The following is a 23242-nucleotide window of genomic DNA, read 5'->3' on the forward strand; positions in this document are numbered from 1 at the left end:
GCAACCAGCCTTAGCCGAAGGGAAGAAGCTCTGAAGAAACCGAAAACTTTGACAACTATTTTTGCCGCTGGCCTACTTGGCGTATGCGTAATGTAGCTTCTTCTGCTTGTTCGTTCGCTGCTCTGCTGCTGCACTAGTTGTGGCCACGAGGCATATAAATTTCGCATTCATAGAGTGCCACTGCTCGGGCCGACCTGGCCGTAAAGCGAAACAAAGCGCCACGGAAACTGGAAAGCCCGACCCATAAACAACAGCAAAATTCGATTGAAAAACTTGTGCCAGTTTCAGTTGCAGCTTTCAAAGGGGGCGACGGAGAGACGGGGAGAGAGGCTGAGAGGGCATAGCCGGAGCCGGAGCCGGAGCCGGAGCCAATGCCTGGGAACATAATTTTGCACTTATCTGACCCCGGGCAGACCACCCAGCTGCAGTGGAAGTCCCGGCCCAGCACCACCTTCCCGGGGGCCTTTTGCCATTTGCTTTTGTATTTTATGGCTTTTCTATGCATTGCAATTGCAATCGAGGACAATACACACGACACGACAGGACAGAACAGGACAGGACAGGATGAGCACAGTAGAAAGGAGAAGAGAAGAGAAGGGAAGGGAGGGGAAGGGATGGGGGCTTCAGTAGTTGCAACTATGATCGGGCCACCACTGAGCTGCAACAAAGCGGCAACAAAAGTTTTTAATGTCATTTAATTATGAAAATAGTTCCGTGTCCGGGTGTCAGTTGCGTCCTGGTCTGGCCTGCCAGCAGCAGCTTTTTGTCACGGCCAGAAATTATGTCATTAGGGGAGAAACATTTCCGTGCTGTAAGGCTTACTCTTTGCAGGGCAGGGCAGGGCATCTGTTAGTCGATGCTCTGACTCAGTTGGAGGAGCTGCTGGTTGCTTTGTGAAAATAATTAAATGAAAGGCTGCAGGACATTTGAGCACAATATGCACTGATTATGCGCCCTGTCCCTGTCCCTGTCCCAGTCGCTGTCCCTGTCCCTGTCCCTGTCCCGCATCCACCGCCTGTCACTAGCCTCGTAGTTCCCCTTCCCGGGAACTGCTCATTCAAATAAACAAGTTCGCGTTTCAGCAGTTAATTAATATTTCCCATGCTGTCTGGTATTTATAATGATTTTTCGTCAGCTGCTGCAATTATAGTTGAGTGGCAGGTGATTTCCATGACAATGTTTGATGTGCAATTCAGTGTTCAACAATGCCAAATGAAGCGTCAAGTGATTATCTAGTTGAGGAGAGCCCTGGGAGTGATACAAAAAATCGTCCTACTTCCAATTAAAAATTGATTTTCGCTGCCATCCAGCGATGCAAACACTGAAAATTCAGATATGAGCTTCTTCGCGCCACTTGCCCCACTTGATAAGGCCCCAGTTCTCTCCCCCCTCCGACTTTGGCATGGTCAAACGATTCACATTATCTTTGTGGAATAGCGACGGAGAGACAAGGAGACAGAGAAAGAGAGAGAGAGAGGGAGTGAGCTTCTCTGATTGATAACACTTTAAGAGAGAGAGAGAGAGAGCGAGATGCGGAGAGCGGGAATCCATAGGAGATACGAGGGTAGGAGAGCCGGAGTGGGAGTGGAAGTGAGGGCGAACTGTTGTATAATCGCAATCGCAATGAACACTTACAATTACAAATGTTTGCGGCCTACTATCAGGAGCGGGCGACAGGCCACAAGCGACAAGCTAGTAGCAACGCCAGCAGCAGTCCGGCAGTACAATTTCGACTAGCCTCCATTCAGTAGAACTTGTCCGGCTTTGCGGTGCGGTTCCGTTCGAGCGCGTTTCGTCTTGTTTCAATCTGTGATATACCCAACATAGTCCCCACTGACTATATCCTGCAGAATCCCATCCCAGAGGTTTCACTTCACTGCCAAAAATGCTGCGCAACAGCTTCAGTGTGGCACATGCCCTGCGCAACAGCTTCTCCAGCAATGTCTGGCGTGCCGCCAGCTCCCATGGACCCCGGCAGCCAGTGAGTCTGATTTATATAACCGTAAAGATCTACGACTGAAACCGAGTGGAAAAGTTACCGATAATGCAAAGTCCGTCTTAGAACTTATTCTATTTTCTATATTTTTTTTTAAATTTATTTATGAGTGCAAATGAACCTTTGACTGCTGATCAACACTCGCGGCTTTATCAGTGCTTTGTGTTTCGATGAAGCGGTTCAAACCTGTGGGAACCTAGTGATATATGTATGTATGTTCATATGTACCCTTGTCTGGGTGATCTGCTTATAGAGATTACTACACCCGTAGTGCACATAGCCTGCAGACTTCGGCTCTAAGTCTCTTGGACTTTGCCAGCGACAAAGAACATCGCCAGGGCGGGGCACGAACCTGTGCAGTATCTGCGAGTACAAGTGTATATAAAGATGAATGTATTCAATTTTACTCGCACATATACACGTTTTTTTTTACGAGTATTAAGAAATCGCCAGCTTGTTGACCGATAAGCAGTGATTAAAGTTGATTCCAATGAGGGGGAAAATTACAGCTGCAGTCCCGAGGCATGACGTCTGGGCGTGAACCTCTTGTTTGGGTCCCCCCCCGGTCCGGGGTCTCGGTCTCCTATGCCGTTACCCCCAAGGAGAGTCCCAGTCGGAGTGGGGCCCCTTTCCTGTCTAGTGCTGTGTTTTGATTACGTAAGCTACTTATTAGCAGCTGCTGCTAAGGGGGGGAGTACTCGTGCCGCTTTCGTTAGTTCCATTGGAAAATTTTGCCCTCGCACTTAAATCTAATCAGAGGCGAATCAAAACAACAAACCCCCAGCCCATTGGTACATATAAAGAGTTCTCTTTATAGTCTTTACGACCGACCAACAACAGCTTGAAAGGGTTCTCTCGTTGCCGGGGCTAACCCAAGCCATAAACTGGGCCAAAATGGGCCATCAAAAATCGGAGCCGGAGCTAATTGAATGGCCATCGATCGGGGTCGGGGTCGGTGTGGGGGTCGGTATCGGGGTCGGGTTCTGAGCTATGGGCTGTAAATCATTTACAGTTTCGGTTTGATTTTCCAAAACATGCAAAACAGGCATCGTCGCCACAGGAAAGGAGAGCAGCGAAGAGCAGAGGAGAGGAGACGCAAGGAGGGGGTAAAGATTGTCCCGACAAGCTGATAAAATGTTGTCACAGCATGACAGCTGCCTGACCAGATTCGGACTCGGATTCGGATGGGTTCAGAGGTCAGGCAAATGGAAGAACGTGTTCAAATAAATTCTAAAAGTGTAAATATTGTATTTCCACAGAATGAGCGGGGCAGGGAGAGGGGCTGTGGCTATGGCTATGGCAGTGGCAGTGGCAGGGGATAACTTTACAATAAACTCAAAACCCCTTTCAAATATGCAGCAACATTTGTGCTGCTCTTGCCCCCAGGCAAGGACTCGACTCGACTCTACTCTACTCGGTGGTTTCCTCTCTGCCTGCCACACATTTGCATATGTCCGACATCAGGCCCAGCCTTTGACACTCGAAACGATTTGCCTAGGTCAGGGTCGTTCGTATACCCTTCACCACACTTCCACACTGCCCGGCTGCCAGCCTGCCCCACCATTGAGTCGCTTCATTTTGACACGTGTTGGCAGTTATGGCGCCTTCGGTCCCGACTCCCTGTGCGTGTGTGCTGGGCACATCATAAAAAAGAGCAACAGCAACGGACCAGAGGAACATGGCGCAGAGGGAAGAAAAACCCGAAAAACACAGCACAAGAGGCAGCCAGCGACAGGCGACAAAGTGTCCAGGGAATGGGTAGAGGCAACATCTAGATTTGGATTCGGTTGAGTCCGAGTGGAAGTGGATGTTGAACCTAACAAGATGTGGGGGCTATGTTCCAGAATGCTCGCATTAATTGCTCGATAATTAGAATTCGAATTCGAATTCGAATTCCATCATCCATCCCATTTGACAGGCAGCAGACACTCGATAAGAGCCCCATATACCTACATACTCGTATGTATTACTCCGGGGTAAAACTTGACCTTCGACTAATTGCATTTGGTATCACGCATATGCCATGAGTGCCGTGCCGCCGCCGGCCAGACACAATATTATTGTGTTTGGTGTGTGTCAGACAGGGCCCATGCTCGTAAAACATTTGGCTGATTCTGTTTCTGTTTCTGATTCGTTTTGTTTTTTTTCTTGCTGCGGAGGAGGTCTTTGCTTTGCGATACTCGGACTCGCACTCGCACTCATACTCATACTGATAAAAAAAAAAGGTAAAGCGTGCCTTCGCGATAACAGGCTGTAAATGGCCAAACAATTGACTAGAGCAAACAAACAAAACAGAACAGAACATAATAGAACAGAACAGAACAGAGCAGGTTTACGGTCCTGCACCTGTCACCACTCATCGCAGCAATTTCATCGCGATTGTCAGTCAGTCATTCAGAATCAGAGTCAGAGGGGGGATGTAACAAAATCGCAGTATTTACGCTTCGATTTTGAGCTGATTTTTCCGACATAATTGACACGAAAGCGACGACGACGAGTTATGTGAATAGTCAAAGCTGATTTGATGTTATTGCGTCTGAAAGGCAATCAGAATGGAACAGACCACACTGAAAAAACGCGACCTGAAAAAACCGTTTGATTGATTGATTGACTGATGGACGAGTCAGCTGAAAGATGATAGGTAATGATGGCCTGATGTTCGGCCAGAGAGAGACACAAATTTGTGCACACTTACCATTTTCTTCCGCCTACGTAATCTTATCACTTCACTTTGTTTATCTCAGACCGACGAATGCCGGTTCTAGCAATTATTTTTATGGGTAATTTAATCCGATTACCCTCCAAATGGCTGTTCAGTAAAGAAAACACAATCCTTGACCTCCGCCTTTGGTGGCATAGCTCCAAAGATTTTGATTGGATGCGCTTCCCGGAAGCCTTTGCGGCAAGGCAGGTTCCGAGGCTCCGACGTTTCGAGGTTCCGATTCCCGGAAGTGCAAATGCCCATCAAATGCCAGTGGTAAACACTTGAATTTATGTGTCCTTAAAGTCCGGCCAGATAATCGCTATAATTAGAGCCAGTCGCATAGTGTGCTCTGGTGGAGTTATGCAATTCAATTATGCATAATTTCCATTTGATTATCCATTCGGGGAAGCGCAGCAGCAAACTGACTTTTTGACCACGCGCCGCTGGCTAAAAAAGCAATTAACACACATAATAATTAGAAATTCGAATAGGTAGGGAGGGGACCCTGCACTACCCCTACGAGCACTCGTTTTATAGGGGTCTCTCCCATTTTACAGTCGTAGTTTTGCTGATTATAAACTGATTGAACACGTTCGAGGGGGCGCGGGGGGTACTGTTCCCATTAATTGGATTGCCATTTATTTCGACTTATTGTTTTTATGGCCAGCGCCGGTGCTGTCGTAATTTACGACCTTACTCGTGTATTTGTCGCTGATTGTCAGCGATAGGACAGAGGACAGAGCGTTGCGCTCTTGGCCTGGAACCCAGAGACCCAGAGTCGCAGAGTCCCAGAAAAAGGTGCTAACGATTAACGATCTTTGCAGCTGGTGTCACCCGACAGACGCCTGGAGATGGCCCATCCCACGTTCACGGAGCGCAGCCAGCTGAAGTACGCCCGCCGCCTGGTGGTCAAGCTGGGCAGCGCGGTCATCACTCGGGAGGATAACCACGGCCTGGCCCTGGGCCGGCTGGCCTCCATTGTGGAGCAGGTGAGTGTGGAGCGGAGACTTCAGATTCTGGCTGGATGATCCCCGTATTACCTGCACCGTCTCTGTTCCCCCTTGCAGGTGGCCGAATGCCATTTGGAGGGCCGCGAGGTGATGATGGTCACGAGTGGAGCGGTGGCCTTTGGCAAGCAGAAGCTCGCACAGGAGCTGCTCATGTCGCTGTCAATGCGCGAGACTCTCAACCCGAAGGACAGCAAGGAGGTGAGCATACTAATCAGCCGCGGAGACACTAATCCACACAGTCTTCCCCCATCCCTACCACAAAAATAGTTCGATGGCGCCACCCTGGAACCGCGTGCAGCGGCTGCGGTGGGTCAATCGGGCTTGATGTCCCTCTACGATGCAATGTTTGCCCAATACGGCGTCAAGATTGCACAGGTACGTGGCCACAGATCCCCGTGATTAGGGTACTAGGATTACCGCGAGCTGTTGTTTCTGGTTATTTCTGGTTGCAGGTGCTGGTGACCAAACCGGACTTCTACAACGAGGAGACGCGCAACAATCTCTTCTGCACACTCTCCGAATTAATTAGCCTGAATATTGTGCCCATCATAAATACGAATGACGCCGTGTCGCCGCCGATGTTCATACGTGACGATGAGCCTGCGGGAGGAGCGAGGCGGGTGAGTGGGGTGGGATGGGATAGGATGGGATGTCCTCTATCTGCCACCAGACACGTGACAAAGTCTATGTGTATCGTAGGGAATTCCCATTAAGGACAACGATAGCTTGTCGGCCATGCTGGCCGCCGAGGTGCAGGCGGATCTGCTAATCCTCATGTCGGACGTCGATGGCATTTACAACAAGCCCCCCTGGGAGGATGGCGCCAAGCTGATGCACACCTACAACAGCAACGACAGCAGCAGCATCGAGTTCGGCAAGAAGTCGAAGGTGAGCCCAGATCCGTCCTAACTAAATTATCTGGTCTCGAAATCCGCCTGCAACTCTCTCTCTCTCTCTCTCTCTGCGTCAGGTGGGAACTGGCGGCATGGACTCGAAGGTGAAGGCAGCCACTTGGGCACTGGATCGTGGCGTCAGCGTGGTCATCTGCAACGGCATGCAGGAGAAGGCAATCAAGACCATCATTGGCGGCAGGAAGGTGGGCACCTTCTTCACGGAGGCCACCGAGAACACCAATACTGTGTCCGTTGAGGTGATGGCCGAGAACGGTAAGTGAGTCCTCGACTCAATCCGGCTTATGGCCATGACAACGGGGGTTACACAATGATGTGGCTAGACAATGGATAAGGACAAGGACAAGGGCTTTAGGAGGAGAAGAGTACGAGTACTAGCAAAAGACGGAATCTCCGGCTGTAATTAGCGGTTTTGCCCATCCACCCATCCGACCACATTGATTGCCAATCAACTAGAGTAAGGCTTTAAGCGGGTTCCAGCTAAGTCCATCGGTTGGCTGGAAACTTTCAAGCATCGCTTTAACAGCGAATGACAAGTGGCTGGGGCCCGGGCTAATGGCCATTAGGGCTTACACCCGTAGACGGCCAAACAAGCCGAGACAGTCAGAGGAGAGAGCGGGTGGAGAAAAGTGGGTCAGGAAGGTGCCTGGCTTAACCACGGAGGGGGGGGGGGGGGGGGGGGGGGGGGAGATGTTGCTGCTATTTTTAGTTGGGTAAAATGTAATTTAATTGTTATTAGGGCTAGCTGTTGGCCGCAGTTGGCCAAAAGTGGCTGTTAATTAGACAGCTGCAACTTGTTACGGCTGTTGCTAATTTCGCCTCTAATCCCTTCTGCCACAGCTCGCACCGGAAGCCGTCAGATGCAGGCCCTGACGCCCGCCCAGAGAGCCAGCGCCGTCAACACGCTGGCCGATCTGCTGGTGAGCCGGGAGAAGTTCATCCTGGAGGCCAATGCCAAGGATCTGGCCGAGGCCCAGAAGAACGGCCTGGCCAAGCCGCTGCTCTCGCGACTCTCCCTCAACTCGGCCAAGCTGAAGAACCTGGCCATTGGCCTCAAGCAAATCGCCGAGGACAGCCACAAGGTAAGCCGAACTTAATTACTGCCCGTCCTTGCACCCACTTTGTGGGGCAGGGACAGGTCAAAGAGTAAAGAGCAGAGAGCAGGCAGCATAGAGCAAAGGCACACAGAGCTCTGCTGACCCCTCGAAAAGTTCGAGCAAATTGCATTTGTTGCGATGTCGAAAAATCAGCCAGAAATTGAGTTAGCAGCTCCTGCGAACTGGATTTGTCTCCCCTGGCAAAATGGCCATTTCATGGACTGCAACAAAGGGCGAGAGCCCGGGCCCGAGCCCGAGCACGAGCACTCCGCCAGGGAGTGCTCCCAGAGCCATATGCAGTTTTCAGTTTGTGCAGTTGGTGTAGTTGGTGTAGTTGGAGCAGTTTTGCAGCGCTTTAGCAACATTATGAAATCTCTAAGCAATTTTACACTTCAACAAAAATTGACACCCCGGACGAGACGACTAAAGGCAGCTAAAGGAGGTTCGGCGGGGGACGAGCTGCATGCTCTGGAGCCGGATACACCCTTGGCCGTGCCCTGGGAGTGTGCAGGGCCCTGGAAGCTAAGCAAGTGAAAGATAAAAGACAGTTTCCTTGTATGCCCCCCCCCCCCCCCCGTTGGGTGGCTTGCCAGTGACATTAGCCCGATGCCATTCCCAGACAGAGTTGATCGAATATCGCTGGGGAAAGGATGGATGGGGGGGCGGGGGACGGGCGACCCGGACCAGGGCTTGGGCTGAGCCACCGCCCTCTCAGCCAACCGTTTTATTGGATGTGATTGTGCGGAAACGCAAAAAGTTTTCCTCTGTCTTTTTTTTTGCTCCAGCAAAACTTTTTCCATTGAGAATGGTAACGGGGAGGGGTGGCGGGAGGGCAGGATGGCAGGATGGGGCAGGACATGAGTTTATTGTAAAAATAGCAGGCGAAATTATGACACAAAATGGCGGCAGCGTGAAAAATCATAAAAAAGTGAACCCGCCCCAAACACACTCGTACTCGTACTCGTATTCGTACTCGTAGTCGCATGCCCGCATGAGGAGCCTGCTGGCTGGGCATACAGAAAATCCATAACGCACTCAATAAATGTCGCTCGGATGCCGCGGAAAGTGTTTCTGTTCTTCCGCCCGTTCCCCCCACATTGACCGAAATGCGGCGGACATTGTTTGGCCTCTGGGCCGAGCCGAGCCCCTGAACCTCGTTCGAAATTTGAGTGTATGACGGAATCAGGCAGGGCAGGGTCAAGGGTAGGGGCCGACACTGCTTCAGATTTCAATTACCCAGACTACTTACAGTTCGTATAAAAAGTTTTATTGCAAAATAAGTACTGAACGAAAAAAGGTCCAGCATAAATGTAGGGCAGAATGGTGCGGGCGGTGCTGACAGTATTGGTACGGAGTTCGGCCTACCATCGGGATTTCCCCTGTCCCAAGGGTCTGAACGCTTTTCGAAATCATCAAACAACTTCTAATAACACAACGAAAAATTCTTCAATTTCCTCCTTTTGCCCATCATAAAGTTCTCTGTTTCTTACACATTTCTTGGGCTATAATAAACTTGTCCAAGCCCCTACTTCCTCAAGAAGTAAGAACACTCAACTCCACTACAGCCTGTCCTGTCCAGTCCAGCCCAGCCCAGCCCAGCCATGACTTATCCAATTGTCCTTTGCAAATATAATTTAAAGTTTTGCGTCCTACAATGCCAAAGTCAATAATAATGACCATATAACCAAATTTACTCAGCGCCCAAGTTGAGTTTAATGGTTAAACACGGTGAGCCGAGCAGCAATAGCAGGGGAGGATGGAGGTCTGTAAGGAGGTCTTGGTCGGAGGTCCATTCTATGCAAACAAAGCCAGTCCACTGCTGTCGGGAGCAACCCATACCCGAACCCAGACACGGACTCGGACAGGGACCCAAACCCGGACCAGACCAGAGGAGACCAGGCCAGAACAGCCCATTCCGCAATCTCTTTATGTTATCTGCAGCCAATTTTCTAGAGATTTCTCATGGCAGGAGAAGGGACCTGGAGTGAAAGGACCTCCCGAGTGCGGGGGCGTTGGACAGCAGGCCATTAAAAATAAATAAAGATTACGACGCGATGAGCGTCTTGATTTATGTAACGCCTCAAAATGGACGCCGGGGAATCCAAATGCGGCGAATCCACAGAATCCAGGGGGGGTGGATGGGAGACTCGGACTCGGACTCGGACCCGGACCAGGAACCGCTGCCGCTGCCGCCACTGCTGCTGGGAGTGTCGCATAAGAATCGAGTTATTTTATGACCAGCGGTCTCACATGGCGTATACGTTATGCGATTTATGCTGAATTGCCGATTGGCCCTGCCGTTGCCTTTTCCCTTCCCTTTCTCTCATCCCGTATCGCTGTCATTCTAGAATGTGGGTCGCGTCCTGCGTCGCACCCGGCTGGCCGAAGGACTGGAACTGAAGCAGGTCACCGTTCCCATTGGCGTCCTCCTGGTAATCTTCGAATCGCGTCCCGACTCGCTGCCCCAAGTCGCCGCCCTGGCCATGGCCTCCGGCAACGGGCTGCTGCTCAAGGGCGGCAAGGAGGCGGCCCACAGCAACAGGGCGCTCATGGACCTGGTCACGGAGGCACTGGTCACAGTAGGAGCCGAGCATGCCGTCTCCTTGGTCTCCACGCGCGAGGAGATTAGCGATCTGCTGTCAATGGAGAAGCACATTGATCTGATTATTCCACGCGGCTCCTCTGAGCTAGTGCGCAGCATCCAGCAGCAGTCGGTGCACATCCCCGTCCTGGGCCATGCGGAGGGCGTCTGCCACGTGTACATCGACCGGGATGCGGACCTGCAGAAGGCCCTGCACATTGCCCGCGACGCCAAGTGTGACTATCCAGCCGGTAAGCCCATCCAGCTGTTCAACTGGTGCACATTTTAACCTATTTTATCTGCAACCAGCCTGCAACGCAATGGAAACCCTGCTCATACACGAGGATCTGATGAGTGGCGACATCTTCAGTGATGTCTGCAACATGCTGAAGCGCGAGGGTGTCAAAATCAATGCCGGCCCCCGTCTAAACCAGCAGCTGACCTTCGGCCCGCCCGCGGCCAAGAGCCTGCGGCACGAGTACGGCGCCCTCGAGTGCTGCATCGAGATTGTGCCCAGCCTGGAGGAGGCCATTAATCACATCCATACATTCGGCAGCGGCCACACCGATGTCATTGTAACGGAAAACGGTAACGAAACGCTCGACAAATTGAAAATTAATTTCTATTGCTTGCAATCGAAGCAGAAAAATCGTTTTGTCCCCCGCTCCCTTTAGCCATTTTTATTCCAATTTGATTTGTGTTTCGGGGTAATGAGAATTTTCAAATGCTGGTTGGCTGGGGGATCGAGCTTCCATAATGGTTATTGCTGCAGATGAGTGGGTTTTTGAGGAGAATGGGAAAGCTGAATCAGGGGAACCTTTAAATATGAGATTTATATGCGAAATGGCAGGTGGCTCCTAACCGTCGCCTGTAATTCAATGGGGCAGCCATTCACAATGGGATATGGCATGAGGTATACGTACAATATTCAACTTTAATTCAATTAGGAGCTGAGGGAATCCCACCCTCACAATAAGAAAGTTCCCATTTTGATCAATATTACTGCAGGAGTAAAGGGTTTCCGTGGTGAGAAAGGGGTGGGGCCCTTCAGCAAGAGCGACTTCTGTAATTACATTTGCAGTTCGTCAGTCAAGCCCTTAGCCAAAAAAACAACCACTTGCAAATGAAACCCAAACCCAAGTCCTAATTCAAGTTACGTAATCTTTTGCATGCGAACTTTTGCATGCACGCCATGCAACATCATCACCATAACCATCACCCCCACCATGCACCATACCTCGCTTTTGCTTTGCTTGCCACAACAAATTTAAATCATTTGGGAAATTAATTTTATTCAACACTTTCCCTCTCGTGTTTGAATTTCCACATTTCTACACATTTCTACACATTTCCACAATTTCTATTGCAATTTCTACTATTTGCATTTTCCACTGCAGATGCCGCGGCCAAGCAATTCCTCGGCAGCGTGGACAGCGCCTGTGTGTTCCACAATGCCAGCTCCCGGTTCGCGGACGGCTTCCGCTTCGGCCTTGGCGCCGAGGTGGGCATCTCCACGGCCCGCATCCACGCCCGCGGCCCCGTGGGCGTTGAGGGGCTGCTGACCACCAAGTGGATACTGAATGGCCAGGATCATGCAGCGGCGGACTTTGCAGAGGGCGGCGGGCGCACGTGGCTGCACGAGAGCATGCCCCTGGACAACTAGGACTCACCAATCTAATCTAAATTGTATATAGTTTTAAGTGCTCGGATTCGTGTTCAAAAGAAGAATGTTACGTACGTATCCTCATGATTTCGGGAGTGCATTTTGAGTGAAGGGTAATTACTTGGCGGTGCCTTGGTGTTGCAGTTGCAGGTGCGGGTGCGGGTGCGGATGCGGGTGTTCACGGAGTTGAGACATGTCCCCGCTTTCCGCTTTCCCTGATGACAGCTACCGTCGTGGCCACATGGGAGAAATTAATTTGAGTGAAAAATATTTGCCCAGACAACTTGTGTAATTAATAAAGTAAAGGATGTGGCCGGCTTGCCCTGTGGGGCGGGCTGGTGCCGGGGGTAGTTAAAGCTGTCAGCCCTTGTCTTGGGCTCCGAAAGTTTTCCCAGCGAAAGTTCATCCGTACTCCACCCTTCACACCGCACCTTAGATGGCACTTCGAGGAGGAGAGGGAATGGGAACGGGAACGGAAAGGAAAATGAAAATAAAATAAACCGAAAAGTAGTCGTACCCAAGAATTCCGCTTAAAGTTTCAATCTTCCACAAGCATCACTGGTAGTAGAGCCATAGCCATCCAAATATACGTGTATTCGTATGGCAAATCATAAATTAGCCAAAAGAAACGTGAACTGCAGCTCCTCCTCTCCACTTGGTATGCAACCGCGTGGCAGGTATTTTAATTTTTATGTGCACTGGGGCAAGTTTCCCGTGTCCCGTTTCCCGTTTCTCGTTTCCCCCAGGTGCAGCTCAGCTTTCGCTCTTTGCCTCAAGTTTCTGCTGCTGCATTACGCTCGTTGAAAGGTTAGAGGTGGAGCACTGGCTGCGGAGCGTCCTGTCAACGCGCCAAACTTTTTTTTTCTTCTTTTCTGGCATTACCCACTTGCATCCTAACTTCTATCCCAAATTGAAGACGGGGTCAGCTACTGCCTTCAGCCTTCAGCCGTCTGCCAGGGAGGATTCAGAATAGGTAGCGCCAGATACGATGCTCTCCTTTGAAGTGCTCGAGCGACCCGCTTTATTTATCTACTTGCCTCTCCCCGGGGCAACTGCAACTCGTTCTTACCGACATATAGCGTGTACAGGGCAGGGCAGAGTAGGGCGAGCATAATTTTTACCTCTTTCAACTCCTCGACGCGCGTACAGACAATGATACGTGAAAGTTTCCCGTACCTGATCCGTGCGGAAAGCACGTAGTTTTCCGTAGTTGCGAAGCACTTGAGCAACTTAACTGGTGAGAAGTTTACCCATTTATGGGTAGCGACTAGCGACTGCAAACGAGAATCGGAATGGGTCTTCGCCGTCTCTCTCCCGGCAGCAGCACTGCAGTCCTCGATTGGGGCCCACTTAATTAGAATAGCAGGCATTAATCTTGTGGCTAATACCACGTTAAGATCGAGCGATATCAGAAGACAGGCGAGAAATTGCCATGGGCCAAATGCAGACATCGCTCTGGGTTCCGTTCCGTTCCGTTCAGTTCCTCTGCTCTGCACTTCTCTGCTCTGCTCTGCTCTGCTCTTGCCCCTGCTCTGGGCACATATTTTTGCGAAGCAAATTTCATTTTGTTTTATATAGATTCAATGAAATCCACACGACGCCGCGCCGTCAACATTTTCTATCATGTGTAAATGCTTTGGCTGCATTTTTGGGCGACAACTTTGGGGCCACAACCATCTAGGGACTGAGTGGGACCGAGACCGCGCCCGAGCCCGAGAGCATCGAGATGTATTCTCTTCTTCATTGGCACAATTTTCCCATGCAGTGCCGTCAAAACTGAATCTGAGGGAAAATGCCTGCATTGTTCTTGTAGCTGCTGCCTTTTTTTTGTGTTTTTGTTGTTTTTTTTTTCGTGTAGTTTCGCGTGGGTTTATTTATATAAAAACTTAAAAATATAACAACAACAGATGACTATACAAGTCCTGGCGCATATTTCCCTCTTCTGTGTGCTGCGCTGCCCGTGCCCGCCGTTCTATGTGGAAGTCCGAGGCGGTGCTGGTGCTGGTGCTGGCAAACGCAGCCGACATAATTTAGCGAAAATGAAAAGAAACTAAATGATGAATGATTTTGACGAGTGGAGACAAATGGATACTCTAAAAGAAAGTGCGATGTGAGCACTGATCCATTGGCAAATGCATTTGAGAGGCGATACAAGCCACTATCTCTGGAAAAAGCTCATCTCTTAAGCATTTTTCAAGCTGAAGTACTCGATAATGCCATCTCTAGCCTAAGCATGCTATCTCGCTTTGCCCTTCGGGCTTTACGCGCAGGCCAGCCTCCCTGCGAGAGCGCAGCTGGCCTGCACAATTATAAGCGATCAACAAGATCGATCAATGAAAAGAGGAATTCCTCTGTGTGTTGTCCTGGCACAATAGGATAAACACAACGATATGTTATAGTCCCGTCAATTGCCCATCAAACGGTGCCAGAAAATCGGAATACCCCAGATGACCAACACTCGCGTAAAATCGAAATGATGTGTATCCGTGCCGCCCCCCACATCCCCGCGCTTTGAATGCCTGATCCCCTACAAGCGTAGCATATCGCGAAATTCATCAACATGTTACTAGATGAACAATTGTTCAAGATGACAGGGACAGGGACAGGGACAGGGACTGGGACTGGGACTGGGGACAGAACTTATTTAAATACCGATGTCTGGTCGCAGAACGAATCACTCTGATTGCTGTCGCTGTTGGATTTACACGTCGTGAGTGCCGCCCTGTCGTGGGATATAGGATAAGCCCCACACAGCCCACATATATTCAGGATATTATAGCTCTGTCAGTGCTTCCTGCTTCCTCCTTCTAGTGCTACCCGAACCGTACCGTACCGAACTAAATCAAAATGTGTGACGAAGAAGCATCAGCCCTGGTGGTCGACAATGGCTCCGGTATGTGCAAGGCCGGATTCGCTGGAGACGATGCCCCCCGTGCCGTCTTCCCCTCGATCGTGGGCCGCCCCAGGCATCAGGGTGTGATGGTGGGCATGGGCCAGAAGGACTGCTACGTCGGCGACGAGGCCCAGTCCAAGAGAGGTATCCTCTCCCTGAAGTACCCCATCGAGCACGGCATCATCACCAACTGGGACGACATGGAGAAGGTCTGGCATCACACCTTCTACAACGAGCTGCGTGTGGCCCCAGAGGAGCACCCAGTCCTGCTGACTGAGGCCCCCCTCAACCCCAAGGCAAACCGCGAGAAGATGACCCAGATTATGTTTGAGACATTCAACTCCCCAGCCATGTACGTCGCCATCCAGGCGGTGCTCTCCCTGTACGCCTCCGGCCGTACCACCGGTATCGTTTTGGATTCCGGTGATGGTGTCTCTCACACCGTCCCCATCTATGAAGGCTATGCCCTGCCCCATGCCATCCTCCGTCTCGATCTGGCTGGTCGCGACTTGACCGACTACCTGATGAAGATCCTCACCGAGCGCGGCTACTCGTTCACCACCACCGCTGAGCGTGAGATCGTTCGCGACATTAAGGAGAAGCTCTGCTACGTCGCCCTGGACTTCGAGCAGGAGATGGCCACGGCGGCTGCCTCCACTTCCCTGGAGAAGTCCTACGAGCTGCCCGATGGCCAGGTCATCACCATCGGCAACGAGCGCTTCCGCACCCCAGAGGCCCTCTTCCAGCCCTCGTTCCTGGGAATGGAGTCGTGCGGCATCCACGAGACCGTCTACCAGTCCATCATGAAGTGCGACGTGGACATCCGCAAGGATCTGTATGCCAACAATGTGCTGTCCGGTGGTACCACCATGTATCCAGGTTGGGATTCACTTTGCCTTCGAGCCCTGTCAATTTTGGATATTGCTTAATTGCCTTTCGTTCCTATTCAGGTATCGCTGATCGTATGCAAAAGGAGATCACCGCTTTGGCTCCCTCAACCATCAAGATCAAGATCATTGCCCCACCAGAGCGCAAGTACTCCGTGTGGATCGGTGGCTCCATCCTGGCCTCGCTGTCCACCTTCCAGCAGATGTGGATCTCGAAGCAGGAGTACGACGAGTCCGGCCCCGGAATCGTTCACCGCAAGTGCTTCTAAGCACTCCCACCTCCGCCGCCGCCGCTGCCCAGACATCGGGGCAGCCCCAAAACCCATTCAATATCTCTTCGGGTTTTTGTGTCTGGTATTTGTCTCTTGCATAAGACATATATATGCCTAGGCACTGGGGTCGGGGCTAGCCAGAAGGCAATTCGATGAAAAAGTATCTTTAAAATTACATTTAGTTGATGAAGAAGTTTTAAACATAGAGAGAAATGAGAACAGAGAAATACCACAAAGAGAACAAGCAAACACGAGCAGGCCGTTGCCTATTTTTTTTTTTTTTTTTTTTTTTTTAATTTTATTTGATTCGCCTCGGAATTTTTTTTATTTGCTTTTAAGTTCGGGAGCTGTAGAAAGAATCAAGAAAAGTGCCATCCGAATCGGTTGTATATCGACAATAAAAACCAATAACCTACATGAATCGAATCGAAGGAATCATTGGGAGAGGGGGGCTAAACTTTTCTAATTAGGCCTCGGACTGGACCAAGTGTCAATCAGTCCAAGGAAAACTTTTGCTGCTGGACAGCTGGGATGTCAATATGCGAGCATAGTCAAGCATTCACTTTTCCAGCTTTGCTCGCCTGTCACATTTTCTCTGTCTATATGACTTCTGTTCCTCCACTTGTTGGGGTCCAGGCACAGCTCAAGAGATGGACTCAGGGGGAAGAGTTTAGAGATTCAACTGCTGCAAGAACTTGTCACTAGTTGCCCTTCCCCCCGCCCCATATAAAATGCTTACACTCGTATGCACACAGACACCTGACAGCTTTTGGGCGGAAAGTTTTGCAGATTGTCGGCAATCTATGCATAAACTAGGTGCCAAAAGCTGAGGCCTAATTAGTCAAGAGCCAGTGGCTGGCTGGCGACAAGCGTTTGACTCTCAGTTTATGGGGTAATTCTTACAAAGTCTCCATAAACACTGGCAGTCGCCTAATAGCTTAAACTGCTAGGCAGCTCAGGCATTCCTGGGATGGCAGTGACTATTGGGATATCCTTTCAAAATCGAAAACCTATACATATACCAAACAATGGGGTTATACTGCACATCCTGAATTCTCGTAATTACACTTTTGGTCAGAATTTGCCTGCATTGTTAGCAATGCTCCATTAGAACCGATCCCGACCTCCGGGGCAGTCCAAGTGCGGTTCATTATCTGCCACAGAAATTACTCGGAGGGTCAGCAATTGGCAGACAACTTAATGTTTGTCTCCCCATCTGGACTCGGATGGGACTGGGTTGGGGATGGTTTGGAGATAGGATGTGGATGGGGATGGGAGGCCGGGCAATCGTCACTCAATCAATCAGTGGACACAACGGTCGAAGAATTGAAATAGCCCACAAAGGAAGGGCCCACTGAAATGAGGGTATGATATGATGAGTGTGAGTTTTAAAGCGGGGAAACATACATACATCGAACGGAACGGAAAACGGAAATTATGGGTAACAGAGTGGAGGTATCAACTATTCGAATACCACACCCACTGGCGGGCATTGCATCGTTTGGCCGGTCATGTTGGACCACTCTTGTCTGGGCATCAAATTGAATTTAATTGCAGTCCGGCCAGAGTTTTCCTCGCCCCACCACTGTGTAATCTGCCTCGATTGTTTGTTTGGAAATTGTTTTGCAGTCGGTGCAACAGCAGCAACGAGTTGCAAGTGTTGTGTTGGGTGTGCGGCTTGTTGCTGTTTATTTTATGCTAATTTAATGCACTCGCCCCCTGCAGCCAGGCCACCCACCCGCCCATTGATACCATTATAATTTGGTGTTAATGCCAAAGGCAAATACTTCAATGTATTTGCCGTTTTCATTATGCAGATTTGTGCCCGAACCAAGGCAAACATTTCTGGAATTAAAGCCCAAAGTTAACGAGTTGTTGCTGGGTGCTGGGTGCTGGGCGGAGAAAGCGTTGGCCCGAAACTTGGACTTGACGGTCGATGCTTTTGACAAGCTAACAAATTGTTTTCCGGGCTTGAGGTGCACCACATGCGGACAGGAAATTAATAAAGAAAAGGGCTTCACCATGATACCAGGACCCCTCAATCTTCATCAGGCTAGGCTGCTGCTGTACCTCCCTCCCCACATCCATGATGGGTCTACTACTACCCCCTCCTGGCTGACCACAGCAGACATCGCAGTTGAGTCGACTCCATCACGTCATCCTCATCATCATCATCATTCTTATCATCATCATCATCATCATGCTGATGTTCTCTCACAGGAATCTGCAAATTTAAATTTATGTATATGCCAAATGAGTGTAACTGACATTTCTCCAAAAGAGAGAAAACTTTAACCCACATGGTTGTGGGTGGGGGTGGGGGTGGGGGCATGGGTGTTTGTATGAGCTCTTCTCTCTTTGAGTTTCCGTTTTATTCTCAGTAATTTAAAGTTAAATTCAATTAGTGCACAGCAGGTGCTGGCTCTGTTCCGAGGAGGAAAGAGTTAATGGAAAAAGCTCCGAAATGTCAGAGCTGCGACATTCCAGAGGGAGACCCTATAGTCGACGTTGATGCATGGCTGGTTTTAAAGGAAGCGTTTATTGTTTGTGATATATGTAGGTATTTATCCATCTATAAAGATTGATATGTGTATCAAATGCATCTTCCAAGTGCTGATGTACTGCTGATGCTGATGAATGTCCCGCCAAGATTGATATGTGGCTCTATAGAAATTATTGCGCTGGAAAAGATTGATGTAGATATTTTATCCTCTTTGCATCTTTGCATGATGCCGAAGACCCTTTAGGGCAGGACTAGTCAAATATTGCTATACAAAAAATAAACTTTATATAATTCCTGGCAAAAGCAAACTTCTTCAATAAAACCGCGCATTCAAAGAGATACCACAATATCAGCTCTCATCACGGAGAAATACATACGGATAGGTGTACCTTCATACATCTCCTATCCCTTCCGCAACGCACTCTACCACTCCTCCACCAGCACGTGGATCTACACAGTTTGCACCTTTTATCCTGTCTGCGTAGGCTCGTTTCGGGCTTAAGTCCCATGAATGAAGCGATTATCGCATCTTTGTCAGGGCACCCACTGAAGTGTACTGCCTCCCTCTGCTTTGGCGTCCCCTGTTTGCTGATTTATCTAGGTATGTGTGAGGGACCCTCAGACAGACAGACAGACAGAACGACGGGCTGATGTGGAAGGGTTTCATAAACATTGCGGGCTGATAACAGTCGGACTCCCAGCCTCCCCTTTCACTGGGAGCATGGCAACGTGGAAATCCTTTCACTCTTCAGCTCACTATGACAACATTCCTCCATCTATCTGTGTATCTGTGAGTGGCTGCATATCTTCGTGTGTGTTTGAGTGTGTGTGTGTGTGTGGGAGCACTCTTCATTCAATTAATAGTTGCTCGCAATTAAGTGCAGTGATTATTGAAAAAAAGGAAAAAAAGGAAAAGAAGGCATTACAATAAATTGCGTTCCACTGCTCCTTCTGCAGAGAGGGAGAAGGGGAGAAGGACTCTCCCTCCGCTGCCTTGCGACGCTTCAGTGTGCACTCTGCTACACAAAGATGAAGGGGAGGGGAATCGCAGTCCCAGGCAGGCAGGGGACAAGGCAAAGGATATGTGAAAGCGAACTGCGAACAGTTATTTTTTTTTTAATGTTCATCAGGGCGAATCTGCTTAATGCTGATTCCGATTCCGATTGCGATTCTCTGCGGATTGAGAGAGAGAGAGAGAGAGAAAGAGAACCTGGGGGATGTGGGGGTATGATGCCGTTGGTGCGGTGAGTGCCATCCAAGTGGCTCCTGCTCCTCCTGCTGCTGCTCGAGGGATCGGTTGAGCATACATAATTACCAGACTGATTGAGAACCCAGCTAAATGGGGCAGGCAGAGAATCGAGAGATGAGATGGAGAACAGTTGTTCCTTTATCCAAAACTCTGACTTTAATTACCATAAATTCTCCGGTCTTCGTTCTCCGTGTGTGCCACAGCAGCAGCAGCAGCAGAAGCAGCAGCAGAATAAATATACGACCGTGCCAGAGCCGTAAAAATAAAGTGCTGCCTCTGAATCGGGCTGTCGACAGCTGCAGACTTGAGCCGGAACAATTTGCATATGGCAGGGAGCAGGCGCCTCCAGCTAAGCTCCGGTTTAGCCTGCCATCCTCAGCCATTCCCATCCCCATCCCCGCCTTATCGACAAAGTTCGAAGCTGCTACCATATGCAGGTGGAACACCAGAGCCCGTATATCGATGGGGGATTGTGCTCTAAGCAGCTGCTATATTTACGGGATGGTAATTCAGGATGCGACAGGGTACAAGTGGTGTGTCTCCAAAATGTCTCTATAAAAGCTCAATAAATTCAGACTCAAGAGAGAGGCCGATGCTGAGGCTTCTTTCCAGGACTGCCAATGACAAAACTAACTCATATTATAGCTTGAAATATTCATGGAAAATACCAAAAATTTGAATTTCATGAACAGTTTTGCTGCTCACTGACTGAATATATAATTTGTTGGTACTATTCTTTTATTTGGCTGCGCTGCGCTGTGCTGTGCTGCTCTCATATGAAGCGGAAAAATGTACAAAAGTTCCGTAACAGATGCTCAGGCCCCGTCCGCCTCTGTGGGTCTGGGTTGACCTTAATTTTCTTGAACAACATGCTAAATATTTGACCCTGAACGATGCTCCTCCATTCAGTTCTTCGGTTTCATTCGCAGGCAGCAAACTATTTTCATTTGCCAGTCGAACAAAGCCGCAAACGAGCTGGGGAAACCGTTGGCACTGAGGCAGTGGGACAGCGAGGCAGCGGGGATATCATGGAGGATAGTGGGATAGTGGGAAAGTGGAAAGTGCCAACGCCAATAAAAACTTTCCAGCTTAAAACCGCAGAAAAGTTGAAAAGTTTGCCCCCGATTTTATGAATATTGACCAAATCAAATCCAATTGAATTGAATTGAATTGAAAGGCGCCCACGTCGAGAGATCGCAACAAATAGGAAGGAGGGAAAACTATTTAAAAGCACATTTCGGCTTCAGACCACGTTGAAACAATTGCAGTTTCGGTTCGGTTTGGCTTGGTTTCGTTTTGTTTGGTTTCCCTTTGGCGCTTTTTAATTGCAGGGAAAAACTCTGCTGAAGTGTGGCCCGAGATCCCTCCAGACTTGGCGCCTCAACGCCTCAGCGCCTAATTGCGGTCCAAGAGCGAGAGAGAGAGAGACAGAGAGCGCCAGAGAGAGAGAGAGAGAGAGAGAGAGAGAGACAGAGAGCGCCAGAGAGAGAGAGAGCGGAAAAAGTTGAGAATTTGATATGGAAATCCAATCAGTTGGCAAAAATGAAGCCCTGAGCAGAAAAATCTTTTGTTAATGCTTTTCCTTTGAGTTTCTTTTTTATCCGGTTTTCTTCGTCATTTAATAAATTTGCATTAGGTTTGCGTTTGCCTTAAAGAGAATTTCTTCCTTTGTCTGCATTGTGTTTTGGTTTTAATAATAATAATAACAGCAACAATAACAACACAGTAATATGGTTGAGTTTAAAATTCAATATTTTCATATTACCACTGCTTCGGATATTGAAATTCCAGACGCGGTGCGGTCCCCGGTCTCCGGTTTCCGGTCTGCGGTCTCCGGTCTGTTTGCAGTCAGTCCCATTGTTGTTGCTGTGGCGGTGTGCTGCCCTTCTTGGTTATTCCCTTTCTTTTAATATTGCACACAATATGCACAAGCTGGGGCGGGGGCGGGGCGGGTTGCGGCGAAAGAAAAGTGAGCAAGTAAAGTGAAAAGGTCGAGCAAAATATGGCAACTGTTCAGTGGCTTTAGCAGTTATTGTGCGAGTTTAGCTAAACGAGTTGGTAATGCCGGTGGAGCGGTAGCTGTAGCTCTGGCCATAATTTATGTGGCCCGAAAAGGATCTGTGGCGGGAATGGGTATGGCGATGGGTCGACCAAGATGGACGAAGACGGCGTTCCAGGTAAATGGACAGGGGACTTTAGCCAGGATATTGAAATGGTCAACTTGGGACAGCGAATATTGTCACAATTTTCTAAAATGCCCGCATATAATTTTTTATTAGTTGCCAGCATTTGCTGGATGGTTCTGCATGGCTAGCAGCCTGCATCGTTCTTTTTGGGCACTTATTGAGGCCGAATAATTTTAATTTAAATTAGATTTAATTTTCTATTGGACTCTTGCCTAGCTGCCTGATATCCCACTTGAAAAACTATCACTAATTAAAAAATATTTCACCAATGTCCTCTGGAAACACTCTTCAATCCTTGTTGAATGCAAATAGTTTCGCATTGATGGCAATCGAAAATGGCAATGGGAGAAAAACACATAAATATCGTGGGACTGCAATCGAAAATTGAAAATTGAAAATTGTATTATACCCACTATAGTATCCGCAAAAACCGACGATACAAAAACAATTGTGGGAGCACACAGTTTCAATATTAAAAACGTGCAAAACATGCCAATAACGACAATCGCCTGACACTCTGCCGCTGACGTGGAATATCATGGCAATAAAATTGGCGGAAGCCACAATCGAATTTCGGAGAAAAAATACAGACCGTCAAGTCCTAGCGTTTGAATTGAGTTTGGCGGTGTTGGCGTTGGCCTTTGACCGACCGTCCGTTCATACGATCCTGGTGCGATTTGACCGTGCCGGAAAAAAAAGACTTATTTATGGCCGGTGGCAAATAAAATTGTAAATCAAAAGGCAACCCGCAAATTAATTACATTTCATGTGCATTAACGAAGGGGGTTCCCAGCCAGATTAATGACGGCTACGCAAGCACACTCGATGTTTGATTTACCTCTATGAACGGCCAGGGCAGGGCAGGGCAGGGCAGGGCAGGGCAGGGCAGGATTTTAATTGTTTTGTTATGCAGTCAAATGAGCGTGATTAATTGGGATTTAATGCGAACTCTCGAGGAATTATGACTTTCACAGTTGTTTCCGACTGGATTTTGGTCGGATCCGCTCATCATCGTCGGCACTGGCTCTCGCACTGCTGAAAGTCCTGGCATTGTAAAAACTTCACTGCATTAGCACATCATATCCATAAATGGAACCTCCTGGCCTGGAGCCATGGGGCTCCTCATCGTCATCACGAGGTCCATTTCAACCTTTCCCCAGCTGAGCCATATGATCTCCCATTCGCATTCTCTGTGCAGCATGCCACAGCAAACAAAAATCATTTGCCACACTACTCTCATGCAAGACTGTTGTTGTTTTGTTGCCTTCATGCAAAATGCAAATGACACGC

The 23242-nt window shown here is 49.2% G+C and overlaps 2 protein-coding genes and 1 long non-coding RNA gene across 3 annotated transcripts in view; 2 read left to right on the forward strand and 1 right to left on the reverse strand.

Moving 5' to 3' along the window:
* Positions 1 to 5123, reverse strand: part of LOC108151000 — a 28170-nt gene extending 23047 nt beyond the window's left edge. Inside the window, exon 1 of the long non-coding RNA XR_001774708.2 lies at positions 4692 to 5123. This is a non-coding gene — a long non-coding RNA (uncharacterized LOC108151000). The remainder of the gene's footprint in view (positions 1 to 4691) is intronic.
* Positions 1737 to 12049, forward strand: LOC108150990 (delta-1-pyrroline-5-carboxylate synthase). Its single transcript, XM_017279341.2, has 11 exons — positions 1737 to 1981; positions 5525 to 5689; positions 5768 to 5908; positions 5978 to 6085; positions 6163 to 6330; positions 6410 to 6598; positions 6681 to 6876; positions 7462 to 7703; positions 10067 to 10550; positions 10609 to 10887; positions 11697 to 12049. The coding sequence occupies exons 1-11, from the start codon at positions 1886 to 1888 to the stop codon at positions 11960 to 11962; spliced, it is 2334 nt and encodes a 777-aa protein (XP_017134830.1). The 5' UTR covers positions 1737 to 1885; the 3' UTR covers positions 11963 to 12049.
* A 2519-nt stretch (positions 12050 to 14568) lies between these two features.
* On the forward strand, positions 14569 to 16406 carry LOC108150995 (actin, larval muscle). Its single transcript, XM_017279345.2, has 3 exons — positions 14569 to 14672; positions 14774 to 15734; positions 15806 to 16406. The coding sequence occupies exons 2-3, from the start codon at positions 14810 to 14812 to the stop codon at positions 16009 to 16011; spliced, it is 1131 nt and encodes a 376-aa protein (XP_017134834.1). The 5' UTR covers positions 14569 to 14672; positions 14774 to 14809; the 3' UTR covers positions 16012 to 16406.
* Positions 16407 to 23242: the final 6836 nt, after the last annotated feature.

This window comes from Drosophila miranda, chromosome XR (assembly GCF_003369915.1).
Source record: "Drosophila miranda strain MSH22 chromosome XR, D.miranda_PacBio2.1, whole genome shotgun sequence".
Lineage (NCBI taxonomy): Eukaryota > Metazoa > Arthropoda > Insecta > Diptera > Drosophilidae > Drosophila > Drosophila miranda.